Below are 20,250 nucleotides of genomic sequence, written 5' to 3' on the forward strand. Positions count from 1 at the left end.
CATTTTTTTTATTTCAAAAATAATTGTGTCTCATAACGAGGACTCTGAAGTGGAAATTTTCGTGCCTGCATGATGAAATAATTTTTCCAAAACAATTACCATTTGGTTGACTTTTATTAACATTTGAAACGCATTAAAAATCATTCTTTCGAAGTAATTTTACATTCTTGTTGGCTCTGCGCATGAAGTTCTTTTAATTTTCATTATTCATTACAAAGTTGCACAGTGTAACAAAATACTTTTATCCATGATAAAGAATCCGTGACGAGAGGATGGTGAATTGGTCGTTGTCCAGGGTTCTGTTATTTCTGTGTAATACAAGGAGACAATGGCCTCCCCCCGTGCAATGTGATCCCATAGTTGAGGACTCGTGTTACGGACACTCACACGGATACCGTTGGAGACTTGTGATGTATAATTTGACTCTTGTCACGTTCAATTATGATTACGACAGTTCTAAGGTGTTATTAGTAACACTCATTCGTTTGATTACGTAATTCAACGGTTTTACTGTAAGGAGGGGGAGGGAAAATTTTTCATGCTTGGTTTGGGGCTTGTGATTGTCGGTCAAGTGTGTCGAGTCTCATGACAGACAATCGAGTGGAAAGAGAGTTATTATTTATCATTGAAACTGGGCGCGTTTTTAAGGACAAGAGTTTTATGATGATTAAATGCTAGAAAGCGGATGATAATTATCGTGAGTCGGGAAAATTTCCGGTTGAAAACACGGGTTTAATCATTTTTTACGACAAATCTGCACTGAGAGACAGAATGAAACTCAATAGAACGTAGAAGTGTCCCATCGTTCGCGAAATGCAATTTTGAAGCATTTGAAGTAGAAAAACAGTGATTAAAAATATAATCTATTGTACATGAGATCAAAGGGTTCAGAGCTTTGAACTGGAAATATTTCCAGTTACCCAGTAACCTCAATTACCCATGAAAATATTCCGTAACTGATATTTTTAATCCCGTGAAAGAGCATTGGGAAAAATCGAGTGGGCGAGCGAGTCCAGAGACCACTTATGCTTCTCTCTAATGCAATGAATAACAATCGGAAATTGATAGGAGAAAATAGGATTGTGTTTCCGTTGGGCGGAAGACAACGGAAAATGATTCTGAAGAAAAAAAAAAACAAATTGAGTATGACGAGGAAGTAGTTTGCCTCGTCTCACAGTCTTGTTCATCCTACGCATCGCTTGGGTGACTCATTTGACTTCTTGCGACGATTTGAAAGGAGTGTACACGTACACTCTGCATATTTTCCTTGTACTGTTTTTTATTTCTCCGACCTCTTGTCATCCAACGTTTTCATAAATCATCCTAATCGTTTTGCTATTTTAATTTTTAACTTTAAAGTGCTTATTGAGAAGGGACAGGCGCCAATTGAGGAGAAAAAGAGTGGAGTGGAATTGGGAATTGATGAATAAATTCCAATCGCACAACTGATACACTTTCATTTTACCTCTTTCCCAGTCAGATATGATAAATCTTTCTTCAATTCATGAGTGGTTTTTTTGAGAATTTTCTTTTGAGGTGAAGAGATTTCCTGCGCAAATCCTGGCCGCAGGATGAGAATTCCCAGACTTGGAGATTACACGCACTCGGCACTTCCGTGTTTCATCGCTTTTATCGTTTCACGATAATGCACAGTCGCTCTCAACCTGTTTTCCTCAGCTTAAAATGCTTCCTTCAACTTTTCTGGCTTCCATAATTGAAAGGGTAAAATGTAACGCTCGATTCCTCACCTTTAAATGTCAAATTACCTCGGAAATTAATGGCTCTGGACGAAAATATCACAAAACCTCTTTTGTAGAGCATTTATTTTTTTGTAAAAGCAGATTCTCCGATTTTGTTGGTTGATAACGACATATGTTGGTCAGATAATCGAATGAGAGGACTTTTTGACTCGTTACATTTCACCGTTAAGCTAGCGCACAAGATTCAGAGTAAATAATTATGAGTTTTGGAATTGGTGAATCCACAGCGTCATTTCTGAGGAAAGTAAGGACACTTCCGGCCAGGGGTTATCACCGACATACTATGCAGCCCGATCTAACGGGAATTAGAAATATTATGGTTGATACTAGTCAGCTGCATCAGAGCCTTTGTAAGTTTAATTGAATACACAAAATTAGAGAGAAAAATTATGTCATTTGACATTATTATGATGTAGTGGAGCTATCTATTTATGTTTCTCGATTTTATCCGTCTTTACTCATAATATATTTTGATGTGAAAAAATAGAAAACTCTTCGTTGAAATTGCTTATTAAATATAGTTGAGGGCAATGATAGAAGGACTTCTGCATAAAATTAGTATGCAACGTAAATTTGTACGAATATCAATGACGTCAAATATCTCATACGTCAATATGCGAGTAAAGTTCTCTCTGGCAAGCGATTTTTCCCCCTGTATGTTTGTTCGTTCAGCATTGGCCGATGGCCAAATGTGATATTTTTATGTGCGGTAGCGAATGAAACGATTGCAGAGATACGCGAAAAACTTGGGGACCTCAAATCCCCAGTATTACGCCATTCCCTGCGATTTACGTCAAACACCGAGGGGGCAATGAAAAAAGGGATAAGTTGCCGTACTTGACCCGGTTATTCCACACTTTGGTGGATGAATAAAAAGTTGAAAAACACAAATGAACAGTCATAATAGAGGAAACAAAACTCTTTCTGTTGTGAACTCACGGAAGTCCTGAATTTTGGATGATTTTTGGGATGAAGGTATTGAAGTTATGAGTGAACAACGGCTTCATTATTTTGCCTGAACAAGTTTGATTTAAACTACTTGTTAGAAACCCATTTTTAATCAATAAATCTTAAACGCCAACTTTTCACTTCCGCAAACGGGTTTTTCTGCAACTATTTCCACCAGTGTCATTTACCATCTACCCCAAGAGATGGAAATCTAAACAAACTACCGTCAGGTTTAAAATATTTTCCATAATAACCGTCATTGTTAAATCTCAGTGAGATATACTTGTATTTGTGCGCAGGCCGGAGACGATCCGGCGATTTAACATCCGGTGCTCCGGAAGTGGAACGGGTGCGAAGTCCCGTTGCCTGAAAAATAAGAAATAAAAAAAAAAAGAAAGAGGAAACCCATGCGCTTTCACCCGATTACGTTAGATGCATTATGTGCATTCTATTGTCAATTGAGTGTCTCAAATTTTCCTGAGGGAGAGAAATAATAATAGCCCTCGGGTAAGTTTCAGTATTGTCAACATCCGTTGACAAAAGAGAGACTGGAGTAATAGCGTGTCGCAAACTTTTTATCTTCGGGTAATGATGAGTGGTGGTTGTGTTGCGCAATGGGCGAATGATTTTCTCATGACAAAGACAGGACGGCCTTAACATTATCCAGAGGTTTGAGCATTACTGGAATTTATTATGTTTAGTTGACCGGTTGAAACATGATTTTTCCATTCGATGGAACGTAGGCAGATCGGAATGATCGTAATATTTATCACGAGTGACTTTATAAGGCTTTTTATTTATAAAAAATTCAGGGCTCTAGGGAGATGATCTTGAATTCAAGTTAAATAACTTAATTAATTCAGTTGAATAATCTCGTGACAGATCGGATAAATGTAAGCTAAATACCGTGAACATCATGAGAAATGATCAAGAAACCAGCGCAATTAAACCGGAACAATATTAATGGCACTAGTCTTAGTTTAAAATTTTCATATATGTATTTAACGCAAAATTTTTCTAATTAATAATTAATTAACAATTATATTGGTGCTTTCAGGTGAGTCGAAATCATTGTCTCTACCCCGAGGGTTCCCCCCACCTTCACCCTCTCCAATAACTAAAGGTAAGAGAGATCGATAATCAAAGTGGAGCGATGTTTTCCTCTAATATTTTTAGGAGGAAAATAAGTTGATGAATTTTTTTATAAAACTTGGTTAAACATAAACTGTATTCGCGAATTGGGGTTTCCGGAAATGGATGGTGGCATTTTGCATTTCCGCAATATTCCTGAGTGTCAGGTATGAAAAGAAAAGAGATAAAATAATGACAACACAATGGCTATTGGGGATTCAGTGAAGTGGGTGCGCCTTACTTTCTATACGTCACAAGAATTGAAGTTTTTATTTAGCACCGGTGCATTCACTGGTGTTATAGGCTTTTGTCTTTGCTTAAGGTGATGCTCTCACGTTATTTCAAAATGCGACAAATTTCTCCGTGACCAAAACCAAATGGGATTGGAAGGATACCCGCGAACAAGCGTTTCCGTGAAAACTTTCATGAAAATTGAATTTTCCTTGGCTAGTCAAAGGAGTCCGTATCGAACCCTGTAATTCCCTACAATTGTTTTCAATTGTTTTGTTTATTCGATATTTTTATCGTTTATCTTTCCTCGCGTAAAAAAAATTATAATTACATACACTACTCAACCCATATAAACAACTCATGAACAACGAGCGCCATGAGTTCGCGAATGGGCATGACATAAAAGAGGCGTGAGAATAATTGTCGCAAGAGTTGTGATTAACCTGTGAACTATTTTTTGACTTGGCAAACAATTCAACGTCTTTCACTCTGGGGGAAAATATTGTGGTGAAAGCGTCTCACTGGTATCCATCACATTAAAAATTTATGGACAGTTTTTTTTCAACTGTTAGCCAAATTTCAAGGATATCGTAAATAACTTGCTGATTTCCTAATGCTGACGGTTAATAGAAAGCATTTAATCATATTTCCAATTCAGTTTTTTCGAGAACACACTTCAAAGTTGGAATTTTTGGATTTCAATGTTTGTTAATGCTGTACGAGCTCAGTTAGTTCACACGGTAATTCAATTAATCTGTTGTTCGTCTCATTAGTGTAATTTCACACCTAGAATCGTGTCAGCTGGTGTTTTCCACATGAAATCAACATTGAAATATTCAGTTGGAATATTATTAGGTCACAGTTTCTTTTTATTGCGATCAGCAATTCAACGATGCCGTCGAATTACATTCTTCTTCAGTAATTTCGGGATTCTGACGATTTATGCCACTGAAAAACCTCACCCTCAAAGAAATGAACATTCAGGGATGAAGAATAGGTCGAAATGGACTGTCCAAAATTTCTTAAAAAATGTAAAAAACTTCTAGAGTACAATTACATCAACTTATAATGCCCCAAAAACCCTCGAGAGCCCTCAAATACCATTGAAAATTTTCCTGCTCATTCACTGGTCGCCATGTTCACCTCGTTCCTTTGTCCCAACCTCGAGATCATCTCAAAGGCCCCAAGAGCAAGAAATAGACGTCTTCAAGGACAAAGCTCGAGCTTCAAAAGAGGAATAAAAAAATATTAGCCATAATTGTGGCCGCGGAGTACGTTAGACCGTTTAATGTACAAAGCCAGTTATTTTATTTGAATTCATCATGCGACTGGAGAATGAAAATGGAAAAAGTGTGGATGACACGATAGGTTGGACGATACATACGGTAGACCTGCATGCACACGATGCTCTAAAAATAGTGACCGGCATAAAACCGTACGGAATAAACTGTATGGATTGAAGTACTCAACTGGGGCGTTTGCGTGTGCTACGTAGGTTTTGTCTCAACATTAAAACTAGTCGAGTTAACACTGAGACATAGAGAGGTAGGGAAATGATAGGGTAGGTAAGGGAGATGGTTGTCATGCGGGGTCTTTGATAAGTAAATACCTACACATGAATTATTATTCAAAATGAGGGAAAATTTAAATAGTTGAATAATTTGAATAAAGAAATCGTTAAAGACGTGAGCATTTTTATAACAGATGCCGATAGAAGTTCTGCTGGGGGGAGGGGGAGGGGAATGTGTTAAAGGACAGGGGGAGAGATGAAATTATCAAAAAATGAGTGGCTTAGAAGTAAATGACAAAAATGGTTAGAAATATATTTCTCTGGACACGATTGATGGAATAGAGCTCCAGCTCCACTCCACTCCATCCATTAGAATTCATCTTCAGGCCCCTAACGATATTTAGATTGATCCGCTAATTGAACCAGTTCAAAGCAACAATTACGCCCAGAAAACAACCGAATGGACGATTTTAAGAGACTCGGGGGACCCAGACAGCGTTGCTCGGGCTCACCCGAGGCGTCACGAGGTTGTGCCTCCCACCTCCGAGTAGCTTCCCACTGACCGGCAGTCCAGTTCCGTCGTGTCTGTAGGCATCAACGCACTCCTCCTCGAAACTCGTTGTCAAAACAGTTGAAACAACACGTGAAAGCATTTTAAATACAAACAATTTTCACAGCGAAAAAAATCCCTAGAAATCCAAGCTTTCCAATATATTAACAAAGTTTGGAAAAGATCAATTTTACAGGGCTGAAAAGGTTATCAAGGGTCTGTTCAAAGTTGATTGAGGTCCCGTCATCCAAAAAGTTCCCCACTACGCATAAAATCACGAGAAATCTCAAAAACTCACTGTTCTGGAGCTGTTGTGATACAACTTCCCTCTACTACCCCCTAAAACCATAAGAAATCATCAACATCCCGGAAAATAACGACTAAGCCAGAAAAACAGACCGAAACCCCACGAAAAAAAAAATGTTTAACAGTCATTATCACTTCATCAACATACTTTGACACCAGATAATAAGTGAAGTGCCTGCCAGTGTCACTGTATTTACCGATCAGATAAGACAAGATAATTCAACCGCGTGAAAACTGCGTTCACAAAGGAATTAAATCCCCAAAAGGTTTAGTTTCAATAATTTGTTCGCCACTTTAATCGTGGATTCCACTAGTTTGTGTGGCCTTGGATCGCTCTCAAGTGTTTAGTGCTGCATAATACTCGGTGCTGCAATGCTCCAAAAAGATAGAACAAACATGATGAAAAGTCCTACTAGTGAATTTTCAAGACTTCAAATGTGAAAAGTGGATTTTTAGCGCGCGAGAATTTTTTTTCCTTTTTTATACGTTTTTTTTTATTCTTTTGTGAACTTTTATGCGGCTCACTGGTGTCCTTGGCGTCTCGTGCAGCTCAGTTGTGTTGCCATTGCGCGAGCATTTAACCGCAGGGGTTTTCACGTTGCTTTGCAGTGCAAAACAAAAGAACTGGTTTTTTATTTCAATTTTTTTGTGTTTTTTTCTCATTTTTGGTTGTAAGAAAAATCGACCGGAAGTGGATTTTGAGAACAATTGTGCTCTTGTTATGGGAGTGAGGAGTATTAGACGAATGATGTCATGAGGATAGAGAGAGAGAGAGGCAGAGTGAGTCATCACATGATGATTTGTAGTAAATCTTCGGTGATTTTTCATAGATTTTAAAACAAAATCAGGGGTTTAGCGGACTTGTAAGGATTTTAAGCCTCGCAGGTGGGGATGCAGTGGGCAATGGAGGGGGTGAGACACCGCGTGTGGGGGTTAGGGGCTGTGTAGCACCTGTTTGAGCCATCCAGGTGGCGAACGGAGGGAGTAAGCACCGGTTTTATTTCCGTTTTGAATTTTTATGTTTGTGGAGAACCTTTCATGGTGTTTCATGCATTGTTTACGCTGGGTTTTTCATGTACTGAGGGCGCAGTGTTGTGGGCAGTTTTAATGATTGGAGGATGTCCAAGTTAGTGGAGTGAAGTATTTTTTGCTGCTTTTCGCGATGGTGGAATGAACCTTTGAATAATTCAATTTCCAAAGAATTATATCGTTAATGCGTGGCTTAAAACGTGTGAAATTAATTTTCAGTAAATTATCTCAAACTTTCGAATATTTTAATTTTCAAATTTCAATCCATTAGACGATAAACCCTCAATGATATAATCAACCCGACCTATTTTCAACTCGTTCACCACTCACTCCGAAATAAGGAAATGCAATTAAACACTTAGGATCTCTTTAACCATAAACTTCCCTATAAATCACTCGAAGCAGGGAATAAAAAAAAATAATCCAACAACGCCCACGACTGTTTCCAGTTATTGGACCAGCCGCCGGAGTATTAAATTTCGCCGGATGTCGCATGTGTCCGCCTGAGAATGCCAAAACACTGATATCAAAATCATCAACTCCATATTCTCCCCGTTCAATCGTTGCCGTTACATACTTTATGCAAATAAAGCGAGCGTTATGAGACTGAGATGTGCGTGGATCCCGGGTATATGAGCACGTAGGTACCGACAGGAAGCCTCAGCAGGTACCGACTTCCGGTGCTTGTTGTAAATGGATACCAGTTATTCGATAGGTTTTTTGTGGTGTTGTGAGGAAGTGAGTGAATTTTTGGGCAAGGACATTCCGTGGTTTGGGGGATGAAGATGCATTCAGGAAGTTCTACTATGGAAGCAACATCACCCAGCGGCCGGAGGTTGTCTAGAAGTTTTCATTCATGTCTCCGAGGGGCGGATACTGATGATCCTGAATCAGGTATTTTTTCGAGGCATAACCACCAGTAATATAATGCAATATTCGCGTTATCATTCATTTTTACTTGAATTATTTTTGGGGTCGGTACCAGAGGGCCTCGAAGCTTCTGCTTCCATTGAAACGGAAATTTCTCTTAAAATTTAAAAAACCGACAATCCGTTATGCTAACGAGGGGTGTGTAAGGTTCCGCCAAAAGTTAAGAATTCTCTGTCATGAGCGGAAGCTAATGGTTACTTTTAATGAGTAGTTTCCGAAATTTTCTTCGAAACGATCCCTATAAATAGTGGAGCTAGCGGAGAATTCCAAGCAATGAAAATAGTATCGAGCGACGCCTGATTCTTGTTCATTCTTATATGAAATTTCTCCAAAAAAATCGGAAAATGAAATCGTAGAATTTTTCATAGCCAATGTATTGACATTTGTGAAGTCCCAGCAAATGAGTTCCACCTTGAAAATTTAATTTTCAATGAGAATAAAATCCGATTGACATCACTTCTCTTCTAATCCACTCAATTTAATTCAATTCTCCGGCTGAAATAAATAAAAACAAAAAAGAGTCACTATTTTTCATGAGTCAATTCACAGTTTATCGATTAGCGAAGCTTTACGCAATAACAATGAAACACCGTTGGTTGTGTAAGAATCATACGGGTGTTCTAGAGGTGGCATAATTAAATCGTTTCCAACATGTCATTACGTAACTCACCAATGATGAGATCCAGGAGGCACACACTAGCCTCAGGCTCCTTCCTCTAATCAACATTTAAAAAACGTCATGACTTTGTCATCAGAATGATGAAATGCTTCTCACTGAGGGGGAGGTAAACAAGTGGAATAAATTGATGAAAGTGGAATGCAATTCCGTTGCTGCTGAAAACTTCAGCATTTGATTTACGAGAGATTGAGGTCTGAACGATGTGAAAAAAAAAAGACACAGTTACAGTGCGTGGGGTTGCACGAGGGCGAGACACATATGCATACATGATGTTTTCCAGTGCTACTGTCCTCTCAGTTGTCGCATATTTACTCCTTCGTAACGGTCTCTCAAGTGAAGTTTCAGTTCTTGTGGTCTCGGGGGGCCTTGTAAAATACGTTTTTGTGGCTTGTTGGGAGGACGCTCAAGTTTTTCGGGGTTATTTTTACGTTTTTTCAACTTTTCTTTTGTTTTCTTTTAGTTTGAGATGGTTTATCTCGGGGGGATTGACCGGAGATGGGTGGCAATCTTGTCGTTGAAGCACTGGGAAAATTTGCAACTCAATACGTTGGTCGTGAAATCATTTTCACTTGCAAGTTTATAAAATAATGGAAAATTGTTTTCGTTTTGAAAAAGGTTTTTTCGTAGTGGTAGAGAAATCATCGTGGGGTATAATGGCTTCATTACCAGTCGTTTGAATCGGAAATTTTCCTAGCTGTATCGCAAAATAGTTGTTGTTCTACTAGCTATTATTATTGTTGAGATACGACAGGATTTTCATCCTGGCATTTTTGTAGGTTAGTTTCTGTGGTTCGTTATGCCCCTATAAACCGAGAAGAAATATTTATTCCGGGTATTTGCCTCATCTTCTCCAGGTCTTCCTCTAAGTTTATGGTCGACATTACGTGTAGAAGAATAGTTTTCCCTTTGTTTGGTTCTACATTCTATTTTAGAATTTCTCTTTCTTTTGGCTTTACGAAGAATGGTAGATATATTTTTTGAATAGATTTATTGTTTATTTCTCCTGCGGTTTAGATTTTTTTTTCCGCACAAAAATGAAAGGATGATTTTATGTTCCATGTTTTCTTAGTCGAAAACATTTCCATTATTAAATTGAGAGCCGGAGGGTTTTCCGTCTTTTAGAAACCTTAGTGGCGGTTTACCGGGATGAGGAAATTATTTCTGTGAAATAGAGTATCAGTGATTATGGAGAAGTGCATTGGAGTTTGCGTGCGTGTTTATAAACCACACAGTGTTGATAGAAGAGGACAGGAGCGATTAATTACCAAGAAGAGACGTATGTGCTATTCCTACTACTAATGAATCAATTCCTTTAAGTGTGTCTCAATTCACTTGGATTTTTATTTGTAATTTTATAATTTTTATTAAAATAATTTGTTTGTAGGGTATTTAAATGCTGCGGAATCTGATATAATCGCGAACCGCAGAAAATCTAATATTATCACTAATCAATGTTTATTTTGGTATCGTGTGGTTAATAATGCCCCCGAATGTGTATTCACCAGTTCCCAAATCGTCCACATAACTATTATTACATCCGCATGTTGGAATCCTCCCCAGGCACTTTAACAGTCGCGAGAGAATTCTCAAAGGGTTTTTTTCCTCCACATCAAATAAATCCCTGGACCCCTCGAAATAGTCCGATGCTCCGATACTAACTCAACCATGAGAACCAACCAATTTTATTTTGGTAGTATCTCCGTCGTTCGTTAACTAGAGGCCAGAGAGGGCTATAAACTCGTTTATTCTAATTTCCTCAAATGAACATATATCACAGGGTGGCAATAATCTCATTATGTTGCTGGGGAAATTTTCAGTTGAGGACACTGGCCATAACGTCATTTTGCATTCAATTCCCATCCTTTTTGTTGGGGACCGTATTTTTCTCTTTCGTTGCCACTTTTTTCCTCGTTTATTCTCGTGTTTTTCAGGGGAATTGGATTTGACTTGTCGGACATTTTATAAGATTATTCACTTTAATATTGACATTCAAGTATTTACCCATCAGATGATTTGAATTATTAATTATTACTATCGTGAGAGTTCTATGTACATCATGCGATGCTGCATAATCATAGAGCATGATATATTTGGGAAACTTTCTAATTCCCTCTATTTTATTGTTAATGGAGCGTGGGTCATAGCGTGCTCAATGATGTTTACAATTGTTAACTTGATTTTATTGGATATTTCAAGAAGTTATTCAAACGAATAACGACATGATACGGTTAATTATTATTCTATCACGGATTATATTCGTAATATCATCACTTTAGTTCAAGCACTGAGTAAAAATGAGTAATTGCAATTATTGAAATAAAAGCCGAGTGAGTCCCCTCATTGTTCACGCCAGTGCACACGGGAGAACTCGTTTACCGCAATTTTCATCTCCGGACAAGTTTTTCACAGGACAACATTTTCGGTAGGGGGTGGTGGTTGTGGTTCTTTTTCCAACGCTTTACGATCCAATGTGCACACGAGAGTTTAATGGGCTCGCTGACCATATCCGTGGCGCTCGCTCCAATTCCCCTTGGTCACTGGTTTTGGCCTCTCGCTAACGAATACGACAGGAGATATTACCTAAATAAAATTGGTTGTTTCATGCTTGAGTTTGCATCGCTTGTTTCAACCTTAATTACTCAATATTCTTCGTAAATATAATGTTAAAATATTAATCGCCGCGAAAAATCGACTGAACTCAAAATAAGTTCAACTGCAGGGTTTGAAACTGGAAATTTTTTTGCCTTCCTTATAATGTTAGTTACCAAAGTCATAGTTTATATACAGACGATAATTATAAATTACTCGCAATTCTAATTGGTAATTTCAATTTGTTGTTCCAGGTGAGTCGAAAGTTAGTTCACTACCTCGAAACACCTCACGCCATACTGGTTGTACCAGCCGTTGGGGAGGTAAGGCCGTAACTCGGTTTTCTCGCTCTCAAAGAAATTGCCTTTCAATGTTGAATCACGAATTTAATGGATATCGCATTGTATTATTTTTTCGCTCTTCTCATGAGAAAGAGAAAGAATACATCTCGTAACGTCGTGGGCACAATTGCTGTGCAATGAGAAAAAAGGCTATATGACTTTATAATTGAGCCATTGTCTCTAGAACACGGCACATCAGGATGTTATTTTAATGGATGTCGAGGTTTGTTCGTTAATTTTACAATAGGATTTTCCGTTTCTCATGTTGATTAAATTCACTATCATCATTTCATCAATGCATTTCAAATCGAAAGGTAATTTCAGAGATAAATATCGCCCCATATTGACCCATCAATCTTTTTAATCGAATCGAATTCTGCCGCCAAGTGAAGGCATATTTTTTCGGCTCTCAGCCCCTAGTACTGATCTTGAAATTTTTTTCGGGGGAAAATGGACTCATTTCTTTTACAGTAACTCTGTAGAAATTTTCAGGCTTACGAATTACAGGTGAGAATACTCTTGACGATAATTTGATCCTGTCAGAAATATGAGTCCTTCGGTTGTATGGCCGTTCTCTCGAAAATCTTCCCTATGTTGCCATCAGATGCTAACTACCATTAGTAGGTAAAGAAGTGCTCGCTATTTTATTCGTCGCACAATGCCCGTACCATCGATAGTGCGGCAGAGGGTAAAATAGACTTTCGGCTCCTTACCACAATGAACACGCTCTACAGTATTCAGAGCATGAGAATGAGAATAAATGCTGTTCCGCGAGATAGGAAAGCCTTTGTAGTGAATATTTTTAATTATTATGACTCCAAATATGGTGGTGAAATAAATGGTAATAAGTCAATTGCGCATTCAGAATGCGTTTAACGACAACCATTAATGGTTATCCATTTCTCCTTAAGGTGACATGAATACCGGATTCATGTTTGTGTCGTATATGGAATTGGTCCTGTGCTCCTGTGCATTAATAAGTGCACTGACCGTGAACGATAAACACGTAGTGATGTACACAAAAAATGTTCGCAATGAAGGACGGGAGGGAACATTCTTGAGCGTTTGTTAATTATGTTTTGCTGCTAATTTCATGAAGTCATTAATTAATGTCTCTTCTGGAGCTCTAAATTTCTTTTTGAATTTGAATTTCGCATAGGAAAAGATATTACAGTTTGGACAACTTATTATCTTTACCTTTGTTGACAAAATTAAATTGATATAGTCTCCAAATGATGACGAGAGTTTTCTCCTTGAGGAAATCAATCGTATAGTTTTTTATTTCACCAGCCATCTGTTACTTAACACTCAAGTCATTGTCAGAGAACCTTTACCGTTTAAAAATGTCGACTTGTTTCCCACACGTGCTCGAGTTGGGCCACTCACCTCCGGTGAGTGGTGCCAGATCCAATGCTTGACCTTCACTAACAAATCGCTCATTGGCTTTCTCTACTACTTCGAAAAAATAAATGGGAACAGCCGTGATTCATAACAACTTAAAATTGATTCATTTCTTGACGTCTCACTCTCGTTACAAATTTTTTTAAATTATCGATTCACAAGCCTGATTGAGAACCTGTTTCGCTCGGTTGTCTATCAATCTACAACAGAAAACATTTATGTGCAACAAAATTGTGCACGCACTGAGAAATTCCTCGGCATTGCACATGAGAAAAAGCTGTTGGGTATCACACACATTATAATCGCGAATGAAAAAGCTTAGGACATCATTAAGCTGTCATTAAAAGCAAATGCATGTCGACCCTCATCCACGAGAGCAGATTCAAAGTTACTTTAAACAAACTCGGTGTTATTATGTAATCGGGGATTACATAATTACCCTATGAGGGAAACACGAAATTGTCATGATTTGGCTCATTGGAAAAATTTGAAATCATTCCTTCATTGCAATGAATCGTCAAAATATCTTAGAATCTGCCCCATAAAAAAACCCTTTAATTATTTCCTCCTCACCATAAGAATGAGAAATGGTTAACACGTGTTCGGGACGAATCGTCTACCAGACTTAGCTCACGTGTTACAGATTTTCGCACGAACAGAGCAAATCCGGCTATTTCACTGAAAGCACCACCAACAGCGAAGAAAAGATAAACCGAATAGTATTGTAACCCAACAACTGTGAACAAAACAGAATGAAATAGCCGAGAACACTGAGAAAATCCAATTCGTGACTGCCTTGTTGAAAATAAGCATAAAAAGTACTATCCCAAACAAAAAGATCGCCACGGAGAGGGGAAATCCAGAAGATGCGTTGGGCTTGGAAATCAAAGGTGAGACGAAGATGCATTCACGTTTGTGTTTGTAATCCACGGTCGTGAATAGAAAACAAAAAATGAAGATGCTGGAAGGAGGGGGGAATACGTGACTGTGCAACTGCGACAAGGGGCTCCGGTAGACATGCTCTCCTCCAAACGAGTTCCCGAGATATTTAATTTGAGGTACTGAGGGCTGGAGGAGAATCGAGAGGGGCTGAATGTAGTTCACGTATTCTGTGGTGAACCAAATTGGCGGGGCAGGGGGGGGGGCAAATTTGATTCCATAATTATCGGCGATATTCCATTGGGATGTCATATCAAATCCCGACCTGATGTTACTTCACAGTCATGTCCGTTGACATGTCAGTCTACCGTGAAATCTCTGCCACATACCACCCAAGATGCAAATAACAAGAGGAATATGAATAAAATGGGTTAGGCAAAAGGTTGGATGTACTCCGGAAGTCGGTGGAAACGAATATATAACACTAAAGGCCGTTATTTCCTGTCGCTGTCGTCAGTCGAGTCATCTCGGCGCCAAAGCACGTGCGTTTCATTGCCGATTCACCTCCCCAAACCCATCAACCTCTGTGCCCCCTCTCCCCTTTCCCCCTCTGTACCGTCGACCGGAAACTTATCTAAGGTTGAGATTCTTCTACCTGAACCTTACACTGCGATGAGTGGCTCGAGACGTCCGCATTTTTCTTCTCTGATTTCACGCGATACGTAGGAAAAATAAAAATAACATGATTCATAGATTTTGTGACCGGGCTTTTAAATCATTTCATTCATGCTTTGGGCATCAAAATTTTCATGGAATTTCCTCTGACGACATGAATTTTTTTGGTTGGAAAACGACTCCTCATTCCGGCAAAAAAAAATTCTATGTAGATAATCAAAGCTGTAGTATTTCGATTTCAAAATTTCCTTGTCCAACTCAATTGCTCTTCATCAATTTGGCAATAATGAATTTTGAAAATAAGCGCACACATTCGCATAAGTCTGTACCGTGTCTCGACCCCGTACGTGAGGGGTTAAATCGTACAATTCACTTTCACTTTCTATCATTGAAAAAAATCAATTTCTACCTGAGAACTAATTCTCCCAATTGAAATAATACCCGTAAAGTATGAAACTTGTTCAGAGGACATCTCCATCGATCTAATAAACACGTTATGCTGGCTAAAGAACAAGTTTTCGGAGAAGGGAAAAATGTTAAAAGCTATTCTTCATGCTCCCCAACAAGTAACGCCCGCAGCCGTTACACATTTTGTTTTTCAAACGTCGTTTATTTTTTCCTTTCATGTTAGGCTTCCTCTTTCAACTTCTATGTCATTTTAGGAGTCACGGTGCTATAAATACTCAAGTAAAAAAACACGATGAATGAGATGAATACCCAGACAGCTTCCCAAAGTCTCGGTTCATCTGAATGAGACAGATTCCTATATCTCGAGATCTGCCACCATTTGCCCGGTACAAACGGTTGTATTAGGAAATCGGAGGAATAGCCCATTCAAGACCAATAGTCATTAATCCATTTGGCCCCTTGAGTAACGGAACCGGCTCGAAGTAACCATTTTCTCTCCGTGAATATTTTTCATTGGTGTGTCATTAATCAATGGAGCGAAATGAGTTGATGACCAACGCTTGGAAATTTTATCGCTTCAAGCTTCCGGAATAATTGTGCAAAATTAAACGAGCGTTTGCTTCGGAAATATGAAAATAGAATTGCGTTGCGGCGTTTTCGCGAGAGTTTGTTCACATGAGTTCATAGCATATGACGATGCTATTGCTTGATTGGCGTTGCTGCGCGGAATTTCGGGAAATAGTTACAAGTATTGCGAGATGATAGTGCTAATTATTGATTACTGTTATTGTAATATTTTCTACGATTCAGCTGCATCCGATTTCACAACACATGGGACATGTCCAAATGAGACTTTCTAATAATATTGATAATCGTGTTCAACGATTTTAAACAGCTTTAAAAGCACCGATATCACCGCGTTTTCAAAGTGTTTGCGTTAAAATTCACGATACTTTGAGTTTGCAAAATGCCTGGCGGCTGCAGCTGTACGTCGGCGCCAGACTCCTGCCAATCGTGCGTATGAAACATGAGAAAACAAAGAGTTAAAATGTTTGGTAATTCCCCCGAAAACCGGATGGAAGTGAATAGACGGAATGGAAATGAATACGGGAAAGTCGGAGTATCCTATCAATTTTCCCGGGGTGTCCTCACTTATGGGAAGTAAATAAGGGGGGCAAGGGTCGATGACAAAGGAACAGCCTCAGGATATGTGTGTCTTGCATACTCATTATGAAGAGCAATTATTATTCAGGATCATAAATAAAAAAAATCTGATTCTAGAAGATGGAAAATGGAAATTAAATAGGAGAAATCCAAGGAATCAATTGGAAAATGATAATTCACACTGAGCAATTGAATTGCTTTTCCCAATATTTTATTCCTCTCACCAATGAAAGGTTAACCCATTCCCTGAAGAAGTCTGGCCGAGTCCAGTATATTTCTGTATGCAGTTCTTGGCATCAATGCCACGGCTCTCGACATTCGTGAATTCACCGCAGTGTGGCGCTGAATTACCCCCGTTACAACGTCCACGATGAAAGATTCAGTGAGTACAAGATAGTCGTGCTCGTGCGTTCGCCTAGCTTCGCGTACGGTTCTCACGCCAGTGCATTTTTACAATCCCTCATTCTACAATTATTTCGTTTTAATCCGTGACATTCTCCATCGATAAATACAACCTGTGTGTGTATGTGTGTGTGTACTAAATAACTGGGAATGTGCGTCATAGTAAATAGAATCGATACACATGTGATTCAGTAAAACTATGTAATTGTAAATAACCGAGAACAATAGCATGAATCAAAAAACAGTGGAATACTTGGGCTTTGGGATATTTCAAAAGTGTTGACAAGGAATACTTTATTGATGACCTTTTTAAGACAAAAATTGCGTTTTGAGGATCGGAGACAATCGTGAAAGTGAAAAACTATGCGATTGTTCAAATTACTCCAACCACTAAGACTATATCGTTTGTTTTTTTTGCCGAGAATGGGAAAAATTTCGCTGAAAAAATTGTAAACTATTTTGAAAAAAACGTGTTAAAATGAATGGGAATGAGACATTCGATGATTCTCCAAAGCGTAGATCAACGTTCTACGTCTCCCTGGATTCGCAGCCTCCGTCCCGTAGTGTCAAGCCTCAGGACCCGGAGAAATATTCCTGCAACACATTTCCAATAATAACCCCGAAGAATCCCCATCCAATTCCCCTCAATCGGACCTTCAGTTCGAGTGACAAATTGGAAGTCGAAATGAAGCCAGTTCACCATGTGGAGACTCGCGGGAAGGTCCACTCCCTGACGAAGATGTTCGAGTCGCCTGAGGTTCTCGATGCCTCGCAGAGGAAGAAAGTTGAGAGGACGAGGTCCTTCAAGACAATTGAGAGGTTTCAAAACAAATTCGGCAGGAAGGATGTGAGTTGCAGCAAGAAGGAGATGGCTTCTGGAAAGAAGGAGCGAGTGAGCACTGCTTCAGAGGTGGCCAGGTCCCGAGTGGGGGAGAACCGGAGGGACGAGGAGAGGATCAAATTCGCGAGGAGCAACTTCAGGCCGAAGAGCAATGTCGGGAGTCAGGAGTGTGTGAACAGTGTCAGTGGTACTGTGCTTGGGAACTTGCTGATCAGAAGGACTCACAGTACTAAAGTTTCCAGGAGTGTCAGTGCACTTGGAAAGAGACATGCCAGTGCTGGAAGCCCTGGGGAGGGCTGCAGGGCCAAGGGGGAAGCCGAGGGGCTGGCCGAGGTGGTGAGGTGGGACGAGGGGGACGAGGAGGTTTTTGAGGAGGATGGAGATGCTGGGGTTCATTCAGGTATTTTTCCTTTTATTTTTCGGTCGTATGGAGAGGGAGGGCTATTCATCACAGAACCATGAATGTCAGACTTTGGTGAGGACTTTAATCGTTTTAATCGTCGAATTATCTTGTAAAGAAGGAATTTTAGGGAGAAAAGGTAGAGAGGAATTTTCTCGTGGGGGACTTACGGAGCTCTACGGCGCTTCTTGATAGGACTCTTTTTGAAGTTGATTGAGTAACTAATGTTATATTTGTTCATTAACAATTTCAACACAAGAATCAGTAGTTAAATTATCTCATTAACGAACATATTTTCATTCAAAAGAAGTGGAATTTCCAATTTGAGACGTCATTTCTACAAATAAAAGTCTAATCGATACTTAACACTATCGAATATACGATATAAAATTAAGCATCAACATCCCATGATATCCCCCATAAAGAAGACACACTTAAATCTCAACGAAATTGCCATTAAATTGAATTAAAAGGAAATAATGACTTCTCGTACTTCTCGTAACAATTATTGTGAGAGAATATTCTGGAATAATGTCAAAAAGCTGGAGTATATGTTGGTTGCCCTCTTGAGGTGTATAATGAAGCGAAAGGGATTGGAAGAGAACGGGCTTCGACCGGTTAAACCACGGGTATCGGATGAGCAAGAAAACGAGTCTTCTCAACGGTTCGACGTACCAACGCCAAGTGGGCCCTTTCTGGGGACCTACTTGTGTATACCATTCGTGGGGACCACCTGCCTCGAGACATCCCAAGTAACATCAAACAACCGCCTACACTCGACTCGACCAGAATTCCCACGTTATAATTGATGATGGGTAATTGGTGATGGCCTGCACCCTCGGCAATTCGTGCCCCACAAGGCAACATTACTGAATTTCACTCTATGGGCTCTGTCGTGAAAGAGGATTCATTTTATGCCATGTCCAATGAGCCAATCCCTCACCAATGACTTTTACTTTTTTTTATCCTTCGGAGGATAGGTCCACAAGTCTCAGTCTGAATAATTCCGAATGTCAGCTTCAAACTTGTAAATTCAACCCTCTCAATTCGTCCAATCCATCTCCAATTACCTCGCATTAAAAAAATATCCATAAAAAATGAGACATCAAGCATAGTTCAGTGTTCCCTCGCCAGTGCTGCAGACTGCATTGTCGTGGCTTTAAAAAACCATAAAAAACCGAACAACCGAGAGAAGTCATAAAATGTATGAATGCGTATCGAATTATCGAAAACTCGTTTTGTATTACTCTAGAATTCCACTGCACGTAACGCGCGTTACCCGATTAGCAATAATGTAAACCAATGAGAGAAACTTCTCCCCTTGCCTTCCCCCTCTCACCCCGTTTAACTAATGGTTTTTTTAGTTGGCAAAATTGTCCGTAGGAAATTGAGAATGGCCCGTGGATTTTCAAAGTGATAAAGCCGTACCTACTCTCTGCCTCGTAAATCTCTCGCTGCCATAATTTCCCCTCCTTTCCCCACCTATTTTTTATTCGCTCTGTTTTTTTTTTGATGACTCTTTTCTACAAAATGAGAGCGATTGGGAATGGGGGACTTTTTTACGGTGAAAGTTGAATAAGAAAAATTAATGTATTTCAGGGAAAGGGGGTGGGGATCGAGAGTGACCCCAGTGGAGAGTTGGAAAGATTTCTGGTTCAAAACACAGGTCATGAATCCATTTTGCCCCAGGCCTTGTCCAATAATTCTGAAAATAAATAGAGGAGGGGGAGTTTTTTTTGAGTGACGGGTAAAGAAGAGGGGCAAAATAGATTCATCACCGAGATCTTGGATAGACAGGAAAATTGGCAGCTGGAGCAAATGGGCTCAACCTGTTTTGCCCCAAGGAGAAAAAGAAAATGGTGAAGTAAAAATTGAAAGAAGGCAAGATTGATTTGGCAAAAAATTGGTCATTTGTCAGCCACCACTGTTGTAGTTATGTGTACAAAGATATCATTGTCCATTTGCATTAGATATAATGAAGCAAAATGGGGCCCCTTCATTTGTCTAGAAGAATTGATTGAATTATCACGATCCATGAAATAAATCACAATCCCCTTACGTGTACTGTCCCCGTGG

The 20,250-nt window shown here is 39.3% G+C and overlaps 1 protein-coding gene and 1 long non-coding RNA gene across 24 annotated transcripts in view; one reads left to right on the plus strand and one right to left on the minus strand.

Moving 5' to 3' along the window:
• Positions 1-20,250, plus strand: part of Raskol (raskol) — a 68,736-nt gene that overhangs the window by 32,721 nt on the left and 15,765 nt on the right. For 13 of the 23 annotated variants that reach the window (XM_064116435.1, XM_064116443.1, XM_064116444.1 and 10 more), the window contains 3 exons: positions 1,988-2,110; positions 3,766-3,831; positions 11,918-11,986. The exons of 1 other annotated variant lie outside the window; for it this stretch is intronic. In XM_064116435.1, the coding sequence (XP_063972505.1) occupies positions 1,988-2,110; positions 3,766-3,831; positions 11,918-11,986 (258 nt within the window). Of the gene's footprint in view, positions 1-1,987; positions 2,111-3,765; positions 3,832-8,065; positions 8,360-9,380; positions 9,621-10,196; positions 10,351-11,917; positions 11,987-15,504; positions 18,175-20,250 lie in introns of those variants that run through there. 9 more of the 23 variants (XM_064116450.1, XM_064116446.1, XM_064116433.1 and 6 more) reach the window with 9 other exon arrangements.
• On the minus strand, positions 4,491-5,585 carry LOC135160235 (uncharacterized). Its single transcript, XR_010298524.1, has 3 exons — positions 5,455-5,585; positions 5,172-5,294; positions 4,491-5,091 (listed from the first exon to the last, which is right to left on the minus strand). It is a non-coding gene; the product is annotated as an uncharacterized LOC135160235 (long non-coding RNA).

Source organism: Diachasmimorpha longicaudata, chromosome 3 (assembly GCF_034640455.1).
Source record: "Diachasmimorpha longicaudata isolate KC_UGA_2023 chromosome 3, iyDiaLong2, whole genome shotgun sequence".
NCBI lineage: Eukaryota > Metazoa > Arthropoda > Insecta > Hymenoptera > Braconidae > Diachasmimorpha > Diachasmimorpha longicaudata.